The 12,091-nt window shown below is 37.2% G+C and overlaps 1 protein-coding gene across 1 annotated transcript; it reads right to left on the reverse strand.

Moving 5' to 3' along the window:
• Positions 1–1,797: 1,797 nt before the first annotated feature.
• Positions 1,798–10,289, reverse strand: LOC105045840 (probable ubiquitin-conjugating enzyme E2 23). Its single transcript, XM_010924262.3, has 8 exons — positions 9,979–10,289; positions 4,963–7,092; positions 4,616–4,756; positions 4,052–4,522; positions 3,754–3,823; positions 3,524–3,663; positions 3,060–3,371; positions 1,798–2,399 (listed from the first exon to the last, which is right to left on the reverse strand). Exons 2-8 carry the CDS (start codon positions 7,090–7,092, stop codon positions 2,130–2,132), a joined length of 3,534 nt encoding a protein of 1,177 aa, XP_010922564.1. The 5' UTR covers positions 9,979–10,289; the 3' UTR covers positions 1,798–2,129.
• Positions 10,290–12,091: the final 1,802 nt, after the last annotated feature.

The raw sequence follows: 12,091 nt of genomic DNA on the forward strand, positions 1-12,091 counted from the left end.
GCATATGATTTCAGAGAATCAAATAATTTTGTGTTCGAATCACATACCTAAATCGTTGAATTCCTTCTTCAAATCCGGATCTGAAAATGTCTCAGGTTCTGATGTAGCCGCGTACGTGTCCGGCCTCTACAAGTATCTATACGAGGTCTGATCTGATCAGAAACTTTTTGATCTCTCCGGGATGCTAGTTTCTTGTAGAGATCATTTTTTTGATGGTTGATTAGGATCTTCTTCGATTTTTAAGACTCTCTCAAAAAAAAAAAAAAAGATAAAAAAAGATGAGGAAGAAGCGACTATGAGAACTTTTTCTCTTTTCCGTTCATTTTGCACTTGTTTCGTTAAGATAATTTGGTAAAAAGGGAGACCTTCGTTAGTTATTCCAGCATGATTGATGTTTACCAACTTCGGATGCCATAGTTAGCCCATTTCTGACATCAGGTACCTAAAAGATTGCCACTACGTAATGGGAGTTTTCTTCCCAGCAAAAGAGTTTTTGTGGAAATTGATTTACGTTGTGCTTTTATAAGTCAGATTTGCAGAATCCTATGATGCATTTAAGGCATCACGATCCATGCGCATGAACACAAATCTTTGGATGTACTCTGATTCTGAGAAAGGTCTGGATTGTCTAGATCTGTAATCCAGATTCCAGACCATGATTTATGTGGTCTTCTTCTCTCATGATAAATTCAAATTATTACCTTCCATCTGACAATACCATAGAATGAACAAGAATCCTTGCCACTTTGTGGGTAGTCCTCCTATCCCTTGCTTGAATGCTTGCCATGTTCTGTTCTGTTCTGTTCTTGTTTCTTTCGTTGCACAGCAAATACAAATTCGGCTTCATCCGCCGCTCTCAAAATGTTTTTTCTCAAGATTGCCCGCTGTAAATGCCCATGTGAAGCCGATGGAAAATGGAGGAGGGAGAATCCTTATATGATTTTGAAAAGAGATTATATTTTCATCTGGCTGAAAATCGCTCCGTCCCAATGAAAAATTATTTATTAGAATTATTTTTGCATGTGTACTTTGAACTATCCAATAAAAAATCATCGCATCATTTAAGAAAGCAAACTTTTTTTCATTCAAAATAAAAAAAAAAATATCAGTTGGCCAAATGAATTTTTCTCATTTAAAATTTTCAACCAAACTTAGATAACAGGATATACTTTTTCAATAATAGATGATGAATTGACTGCTTATTGAATAGTCTAACATGCATGCGGTAAAACGATTCAAACTAATAATTTCTCCAGTTTCAATATTATATCGGGTTTGATGTCGTTCTGGCTGGAAACATAAAACCTAAGAACTCAAGCAGGAAAACCTTTAAAAAGAGCATGGTTGCTTCTAAGACCTCTTCCGCAGACTCTGTTAATTAATGACCATATTTTCATCACGAGCTAGATTACTAGGACAATCTGCACAACTATGTTCTGTGCTAATGGGAAAAAGGAAAAAAAAAAAAGATAAAAAGACCTTCACTTTTCTGAAATAAGAATCCCAGCTGATGCATCAAAGACGGTTCTGGGATCTGATATGTGACAAACTGATTAGAAGATGAGCCTTGCGCAACAAAATTGAAGAAAGGATACCATTGGGCGCACCACATGACCATGGCCAACCACCACATTTCCTTTTTGTAAATCAATCACCAAGATAAGCGTATGATGAATAAAGCTTACAAAAAGAAGCTGCGATTAGCATGGTGCATGGCATGCTGGTGCACATGATTTAGAGTATAATTTCTTGAAAAAGTGATCATTCCAGTGAACCAAAATTGGATGCCACTAGAACTTTCATTGTATAAAACGCAGACAAATTTATTTCCTTCAATCTTTTGAACAATGTGAACAATGACGGAAATGTAGGCTATGACATGGAGGAGCTTCAGTTCAACTTCCAAGAAGCCCTTGCAGCTCAAAATAATGGGGAGAATACAACGCCGATTGGCTCCCACTTTCCAAAAAGGGCAAAGGAAACAATAACAGCACTCAGGAATTGATTCCCCAATGCTTCATGAAAGCAAGAACATTGTGAGTGGATGTCCACATGTACATGAGACAACCATATGAGGCATGTAAAAACCACCTTGACGAAACAACACCATGGAGAGAACTTTTGGCAGCTCAACTTTCTGGGATGTTTTCGGGCTTCTGCAAGTGTTCAAATTGGTGGCAGTCAACTCCAACTTCCTTAAACGCCATGATCAGCCTGGGCAAAATTTTTGCTAGCGTAAGCTTGAAACCAACTGAACAAGAATGCTCCCTGCTTTTCTCAGTCTTGCAAGCATCCTTTGTGAGGGAACCAATAACACAACCTTCCATGTATGCTTCACAAGCTTTAAGAATATAATGACCACGCCTTCGGAAATGGTCCCTGACGAACTCTTCAAAATGCTAGTCCATCACAGTTAGGAAAACAAATAAGAAAGAGATCATAAAAAACTAATAGATAATACATCTTATATTCTAGTAAGAGCACGTAGGTACTTGTTCAAAGAAATACTAATGACAGTAGAAAATAACATCAAAGAATTTCTCACAAAAAAAATGATAAAGAAACTTAAAGTTACAAGAATGAAGTCAATTTTCATTTGCAAGTATTCGTCAGATGGTAATATGAGATTAAATGAGCCACGCTATATTGCACTTAGAGCCGAAAGCCTACAATGGTCGTTACAGGAAACAACATCATAATAACAGCACGGAAACAAACATGTGGGAAGAATAAGATATGGCTGTGATATGCTTGTGGAATTTCTTCAAACATCTCAGGATCATGTTTTTAGTCTCAACATAAAATTGAAGTGATAATAATCAATCAGAAGCTTAAATTAAGTCAAGTATTTCAAACAAGTCATGGAACATACAGAATTGATTTTTTTTTTCATCGCCTAAAGCAAGTAAAATATCATGATATGAAAATGCTCAAATTTATTATCATGAAACTAGAAAGAGCAGCGGTGAGAAAACAAAAATAAAATCGACCAGATGTAAAACCTGAAAAAGTTTGATATTGATCAAAAAAGAAAAATGATAACAATTTATTCGTTTTACCATGGGAGGTCTTCTCAGAAGATACAGCATCGTTTTCAAGTTTAGCAAGTAAGTATTCTCATTGTAGGGTAAAGAATTCTTCTCTCCTTCAACAGTCCCAACCTGCTTCTCATACCCTGCTTCATTGAAATATGGCTTAGAATTGAGAACCAGGCCCTGGAGTGAAACTAGAACTTGAAGGATGCTGGAGGATGATGGGTCCCAAACTTCATTTCCTTTGCCAGTCCATGTATTTAAAAGGCTTAAGCAAACCTTCCCATCCACATATAAATTTGGGTTTACCCGCAAACCACCAGAATGATAGTACGCTGACTGCAGGGTTGAGAAGAAGTGTTATAAGCAAGTGAAAAGCAATCTGAAATCTGAACGGTTTCACCTTTGATGTATTTCAGTCTGATACTTGGTGAGAGCTAACTATTGTTCAACATGAGTATCAGAAAATAAAATAATATGGCTCTATTTACCGGTGGAACTTGAGGGTAATCTGGTGAAAGGTGAAAGTCGAAGAAGAAAAGGCCATCTTGGTAAGGCGTTCCACATGCTCCAATAATTACAGCCCTTAAGAGATCCATACGATCCTCATAAACTCTGACATAAATAGCATCTGTAATCACAATAAAGAATTAGATCTTCACAACATAAAAGTATATTTGTTTACAAGTTTTTTAATGAGCGACAATTTTACATGACTTACCTGGTAGGTTCTTTTCAAGGATGCTCCATTCTTGCTGAACCTTTTTCACCCACTTTCTTCCACCAGTGTTCTGTAATTTAGTTTTGTTAGCCTAATATATGTTAGGGCATTTACCACTTATACCTTAACCAACAATACTTATCTGTAAACCTATATGAAAATATGTTCCAAGATGCAAGATAAATGAAAATCCAAATGCAAACAGATGCACTTGTATGCTTAAAGAAGAGAAGGCGCGATGGACTTAAGAATGAATAGATTGAAAATGAGAAAAGAATCATCTAGAAGTTTGTGCTACCTGTCCATTACCACCAAGGAAATGATGATCTGAAGGGTTTTCAGCAATATCAAAGTGTTTGAAGCTATGAGGATCATCAGATGTGGAGCCATCTGGAACATCCTCCATTTTTTCTTCAGCATCTTCTGCTGTTGCTGTATCACTATGTACCTCAGCAGCCTTGTGCACATTTTGCACAACATCAAGGGCTTCAGATTCTTCGTAGCTGGCCTCATCATTGGTTGCTTTCTCTGAAACCTTGAGAATCTCACCAGATTCAGATTCATTTTCAATCATGTGATCTAAATCTGATGGATCTGATTGTTTTCTACCAAGAGAAAACAATCCAGTGGCCAGTCTAGTGACATAGCCAATAGCAGCTAGAGGCATTGAAAGTGGCCCATTTCGTCCAGCATTATTATCCTCTTCAGAAGTTATAGTGCTAGTTTCCCTTTCAACGAAATTATCAACAGGACTTTGCAAATCACCTTCCTGAACATAATGGTTTTACACTTTTATGGATCATAGATATAGTCAATACTAAAAAAAATGCCTGGCAATAAAGCTAATGATATGTGAATTAACCTTTTCAGTTTTGTCATGTGCATCCATTTCATTTTCATCAACTGTTTCCCAACTTGCGCCATCATCACTAACTTCACTTCCACCATCAAATGAGTCTCCATCATCTTCTCTACCAACAACATAGATTGCTTGAGGTCCAACCTGAAATAACAGGCAAAGAATGTAATAACAAGTTTCTGATGACTAGGATGAAAGCAAATACAAGGAAAAGATGTAGCATATTGATAGCATGCACCACAATAAGATATCTAATGCATCCAAATTGTGCAAACTTTTAGTACTAGCAGTCATATAAAACATGTCCATGTAAGTATCACTACCTATTCCTCATGATATGGCATATATACCTTTGAGACAGTCCCATCAGCCCATTGAACTTCAATATCACCGTCTTCAAGAGCAATTATATTTCCTACCCATGTACATGCAAAATTTAAAGAATCTTCATCCTTTAGGACCTGCTCTGCTCCATCATTCTCCCTGCCACCATCACCTTCAGCTTCCACCGGATCAACCTGTTGTTCCTGTTTCTCCATATGACCTTCAATATTGGATGTATCACCAGAAGTTGAAATTGGGGGCAAGCGAACAACCACATCCCCATAGCAATAGTCATAATCTGGATGCCCATCAAGCTCATAAGCACTCACCACTTCATCACAATCAAACTCCTGCAGCTCTTCAGGCCTGGATACAGGCATGAGCCACCTCACACATGCTGTTCGCTCCCTTGAGTTCACACTTCTTACAACACCCACACGTTTTGTATCAGAAGAATCATCTCCTTCATTCGAGGCCTTCTCCACCACATATTGTTCAGGAAAGAATTCATGATCATTCGGACTGTGAATTGGAATTAAAGAAGTTGACTCCAACCCAAATTCTCTTGTTCCATCTTGCCATGCCACATCAACCTTTGTCACAGTATTTACAATGAGAAGAGCTCTTTCAAATGTCTCATTTCTTCTATGACTCTTCTTGTCTCTCTTAAATAAGACTTTTCGCAGCTTTTTGCGGTATGCAGGCCAACTTTCATGATTGGGTTCCTTTGAAACTGATGAAGTACTGCAAGAGCAACATTCTGGCAAAGCATTTGACTCTGTTCCAGTATTTTCACCTAAGTTATTCATCTTATCAAGAACCACTGGATTGTCATACTGGGGCTGGGGATTTCCTTCTAAATTTTTGGTTGTCTCAGTGTTTTCACAATATCCATCCCCCACATACCCAGAAGCTGACTGAAGATTAAGCACATCCAAGCTAGCTACCTGACTGGACTCGGCAGTTTCATCCTGAAATGATGCTGCTTGCTCTGGAACTTCTGTTCCTGAGTCTTCTTTACTGGCTTTTGAAGTATCATCAGCCGAGAATGATGGCTGTGGAGGTGATGGAAGGAGACACCAGTCAGCTAATTGCCAATTTGCATAAGAAAAACAGGATAACAGAGTTAAGTTTTCTGGATTCTGCTCTTCAGCAGGAACAGTTGTCGAGTTAGTACCAATACCAAGGTAAGCTGAAGCTATCCAATAGACAACCACAGAAGCTGTCTGAATTTTAACGACAGTACCTTCGAGACGGTTAGCTTTCCATAAGCCAGAAAGCCATCTAGAAGTTTTGAAAACGGATGAAGAAACAGCCCTAACACGCTGACCTGGGTAGTATGGACAACTGGCATCCTCAATGACTGGCTTTGTAACAGGCTTGAGACGCAAAGGATCAGCTTTCACAACTTTACAGACAGATCCATCATCAAACAACACAGTCACATTGTCTAAAACATCATCTACTCGACCGAGCCAAGGTCCAAATACCACAAAATCGCCCACAGTGAATTCCCTTATCCGTTTGAGATCTCTAGAAGACACATTCTTTATAATCTCTCCATTTGCTGTTAGTAGATCAACCATGATATTAACATCTACAACAAGTCCCATTTGTCCCGTTGGATCTGAAGCAGAAGCAACCATATCACCATGCAAGAAGTTTCTATCCACAACTGTAATATTGCTAATATTCTCCGTTGTCTCAGAACCATCAGTCCATGTTACCCTGATCTGGCCTTCTGGTAAAGAATCATTACTTTCACCATCATCTTCATTACCATTGTCATCATCACCAACATTATCACCACCTCCACCACCACTGCCTCCACCGTTCCCACCTTCATCCTCCTCGCTGTCACTGTCATCTGTGATGCTGCCCTCAGAATCTGAGTCCCCAGCAACTTCCATCACAACTCCGAGCAACCCTTCATTCTTTTTGCATCTGACAACATCTTGCCTATATACAAATGCCTCATTAGGCAGGCTTCCTGCAAGCTCTTTAGACTTAATTGCCTCCCCATTTTCACAACTCTTCTCAACTACAGAGCCAGTACCATCTGTTGCAAGTTCCATTGGATCCACCAAATTGTTCACTTCCAATGAATTAGTACATTTTGAAAGTCCATCACCAGCAAGATGCTGCTTAGGTTCCATCTGATGAATCACACAGTTAGGATTTCTATGATAATTCTTTTCTTTAAAAAAAGAACAACCAATAGACATACAATCAAATTACTCAATATAAAGTTATTCTACTGTTAACAATGAAAATGAAACCACAATTAACTGATTTTCAAATAATGCTCAGAAACAGGCATAAGAATCGTGACTAAAATACAGATGATAGCTCCCAAACATCTTTTCTGCTAGATAACAATTACATATCAAGTAAAATTGCAACAGAATGGATCTCATAGGCCATATCTCCCCACCCCCGCACCCCCCCCCTCTTTTTTTTTTTCCTGCAGTGCAGGATTTCAAGGGGATCAAACAAGCTGTTGCTTAAGTTAAGAACTATACAAGTTGCAGTAGAGAAAAGCAGGCAAAATAACAAATAATTTTTTTTGCATAGCCAATAATATCATTATGAAAAGGCAGTGCACCTTCCAGATGCCAGCAGAAGTGTGACTTTTATCTAGTTAAAAGATTGGTTTCTAAGAGCCATGATCAAACATGGGGACCACTTGCCCTTCATTCATGTGAGAAAATACATATCTAAGCAGGATATCTTACTATTTTGTGGATTGTGGTTCTATTGTTCATCCCTATATCTCTAATCATTAAAGAATTCAATGAATGATGTGAACAGGACTCTAAATGAGTCATGACCTCAACTTGGGAGGGGTAGCAACCATCTCTCTCTTCAAACAATGTGCTTGTGGACCAAAGCACCAAAAAGAAAGAAAGTGCAAGATGAAGCCAATTAAATTGTAAGTTGCCCAATAACCCACATTATCGGACTTCCCCAACTATTTATAGGAAGTTGGAAGAAAGGTAACATTCACAGATTTTAGCTTACTTGATCTTGACCTCACAAAAAGTAATTCAGTTGGAAAATAGCATCACTAGCATTACGCACTGTCCTCAACCAGTACCAATAGAGGATTTCCTCTGGCACGGATTTGATGACTTTTCCAATTCAAATTTTAGAGCATATAAGCAAGTGCTATCCTCAAAACCCACTCACCCATCCACCCACCCACCACCCATTTTTTCTCCATCTGGGAGATAAGTGCTGAAATAATATTATTAAGTAGCACCAAACATTGAAATTTCAATAGAACTCTTTGAGAAGTCAGAAAGAAAGCAAGATAAAGATGTTGCTTGCTTCGCTTCACTCGCTCAAAGGGAATGAGATATATTGAAAATTCTGATTCTTTTTTTATATCTAATAGTCCTTCAATATTACAGAAACACCATCACCTAGCATCATTACTGCGAATATACAGAACACTACCAATATTCCAAATATTTAAATTTCTCTTTTTTCCAAATTTAAACAATACATTCTGCTAGCAGTGACAGTTATTATTGTCATGGCATTCCATATTCAATCCAGTTATTAGTATTCGCGACCAATAGCAACTAGCAATTTCCCAGCCAAAAACTCTTGAATAAATGCAAGTTATGGTTATCTCCAACAGCCAGAAGGATTAATTAGTAATGGAACTAGTAAATGGGAAAGGAAAGGGCAAGTCCATATACTTCTCACCATGCTAAAATATTATAGAATATTGAGAAGGCTTGAGATTATGCAACTGTGTCGAAACAATCTCCAAACTAACAGTGATGCTGACTAGAAATTGCATTAAAAACTACAACATATGGAGTAGAAAAGCAAATGAGAGGAAGAATACTGTGGTAAAAATATTTGCTAACTCAGTTAAATCTCAACTGTTATTCAGATCCTTAGGAGGGGGGATCTACAGGGAATACAGCTGAGAACAGATGATTCGGATCGCCCACATGATGCATAAACCAAGGACATGACTTTGATGGAGATGACAGGAATATCACATTCTTAGCGAACATAAACTTTTGGCACCACTTTACATACAATTTGAGAAATGCTATTCCACCCTAAAACGAGTTGGAACAATTTTTCTCATTTTCTATCCCACTCTCTGTATCAAGCCTACATGATACTGATCTTTAAAATATAATACACTAACAATCAGTTTTTTAAAGTCAGTTAAGAGACAATACGTCAAGTCTCTTAATTTTGGAACAACCGTCTTGCCACGTTAAGCTTAAAGACTTAAGAAGATGCATTAAACACATCTACCCACATGTCAGGGAACATAATCTCTTTACTACCAATGCATCATATTTTAGACAAGTTAGTTTCTAAGATGGTTTTGCTTCGTATTTTGCCTTTAATGGCTTGTTCTGGAGTAGTAATCATATGCTGCTGCAAGAGAACATCATCCCTAAATGATGAACTTCCTGAACAACCTTGGGGTCTATTCCAAATGCGACTAAATCAGCATCCCTTCGGATGCATAGCAGTCTAAAACTATTTGCAAGTGATGAAGCTAAATTATCTAGCATAATGTCACGAAACTTTTCATAGGAGGTGCTAAAACCATTCTTGAGATGCTAAAACCAGAAGTAGTTTGAATCAGGACACGAAAAAAAGACTTGATAGAAGGTCTGAACCAGCCAAAATTTCATAGGAGGTTATTCCTTTTACAGATGCCCGTGAAGCTTTTCATCCCTGTTTGTTAAAACAGATAGGTGATCCATCAATGTACTCTCTGTATGGATATCAATCACCTCAAAAGAAACGAAAATAAACAAGTAAAGAAAAGGTTCGACGAGACGGAACAATTGAGAACCGATCTTTCTTCTAAAATCTTGTGATTAAGGCAGGTCATTCTGATGAAATGATAACCCAAATCAAGAACCGATCCAGAACTAAATCCAGAACCAAAAGAAAGAAAAGATAAGACCTGATCGGAGGTGCACCTACCCCCAACCCACACGTAGACCCAGGTAAAGAAATCATGAACAAGACAGAGAGAGGTGGGAAGGGCGTACAAGACACGGTTCCAGCTGGAGGGGCAGAGGATGCGGACAAGGTATCAATCGCGTCTCGATCAGGCGTCGGGGAAGAAGGCCGGGATGGCCGCGGAAGACGACGTCGGAGGACGACGGCGTTTCTAGCCGGCCAAGGGAGCAGCGCCGGCAGGAGGCGGAGGAGGATGAAGAGAAGAGTGGGGCGCGCAGAAGATCTCGGGGCAGAGGGGAAGGGTGGTGTGTGGGGCGTCTCACGGACGGCGTCGGAGGCGGTGGAGACGGCGGCGGAGGAGGACGAGGAGGCGGTCGAGGAAGGGGAGCGAGATGGAAGGACTACCCTATACGCATATATAAAGCGAAACAAAATATTTTTCTTTTTCCTCTCTCCTTCCGCTTTTATAAGCAAATTCCTGTTGCTTCCGTTTCATTTACTTATTTGGACGACAGGTCGAAGTCGGTGCTACAGTGTGCTTTCGCATAGCTCGCAATGTTGCCGAGCCCGGGCTTGAGCTTGAGCTCAGCTTAATTATTTTAAAGGCCAATTTATGCCGGAATGGTTTGTTTTCTGGTGGAGGGACTGATGGCACGTGCAACCGATTGCCTTCTCTGGTTTGCACGTGTATAGATTTGAAATAATGTATGTTGTTGTCAGATCTCAATCCAACTTTTATATTTTCTGTGTGTAATTTGATTAGTTGGTGGGTTAAAAGATGACTCCACTTTAGGGAGTTTAAGAACCAAGGAAAGAGAGGGAAGACTATCAAGGAAAGAGAGGGAAGACTAGGGATAGTCTTTCCCTGTAGTCTTCCCTGCTATGACTTAATGGATCATTAGACCTAGGCGTATAGGAACTTGTTATTCATTCCAAACAATATCATGGATCAAGCATGCCAAATTCTTGACAAAAATCTCTTGATGGTTAACAAGAGATTTCATTTCAAAGAGACAATCAATAGGAATAGAGGGGTTAATAATAGAGTTTTTTATATGTATACCCTCTAACATCTACAAAATTGTATGAATATTCTTAAAAAAATATTATTTATATATATATCCTCTTAAAATATTTGTTTGTATGTTTATTCTTTTTTTCTCTTTCTTTTTTGTATATATACACATACTATATAATGCTACTAAAAATAAATAGTTTAAAATTAAGATGACTGAAATATCTTTATGAGTAGTATATAAAAAAAAAATTTATTAAGAGTATACATGTAAATAGCAACTTTATAAGGATATTCGTGTAATTTTACGTATATAAAAAGATATACACTCAAAAAAATCAATTAAAAATTAGAGCATATACTCAAGTAGCAGAAGTTAATTTGGTAAAGATAATTTAGTACTCTTGATTAAGAAAGATAACAAAAAAATTAATATTATTATGCTGCATGATCCTATACTAATATTAATTTTTATATAAAAAATCATGTTATTTTTGTGAAACCTCAATAAATGAACAACTAACTATATATAAATCATTAAAAGTCATTTCATTGATCTTAACATTTTAATCAATTTAACTTCAATATATTTTAATATTCTTTAAGTAAAGAAGAATATATATAGATATTATAAACTCAATAATAATAATTAGATCAAAATCAAATATGAGAATATAATTACTAAAATAATCATTCAATATTCTAACTCGACCAAGTTAAGATCTTAAACAAAAAAATATTGATGATGTTATTGTGTATTTTTTTTTTACTTATTGATTTAACTAAGTCATAGATTTGGCAAATCTCAATCGAGTCTTGATCATTTTTTTAATAATTTTTTAAATATATACCCTCCTAAATATATAAAATTGCATGAATACCTTCATAAAATTTCTATTTGTATATGTACCTTTATAAACTTTTCTTTTTGCACATCTGTCCATAATAATATTTAAATCATTTTAATTTTAAACCGTTTATTTTTAATGACATTAGATGATATTAGTTGTTATATAAAAAAGAAAGAAAGAAAAAATATACATGCAAAACAAGTACTTTAAGAGCGTATACATGCAAATAGTAATTTTACTAAGATATTTATATAATTTTGCATATTTATGAGGTTATAAAGAGAGATCTCGTTACAAATGCCACCTTCAATAGGAATAAGAGGGTTAAAGAATATT

This window comes from Elaeis guineensis, chromosome 5, assembly GCF_000442705.2.
Source record: "Elaeis guineensis isolate ETL-2024a chromosome 5, EG11, whole genome shotgun sequence".
Lineage (NCBI taxonomy): Eukaryota > Viridiplantae > Streptophyta > Magnoliopsida > Arecales > Arecaceae > Elaeis > Elaeis guineensis.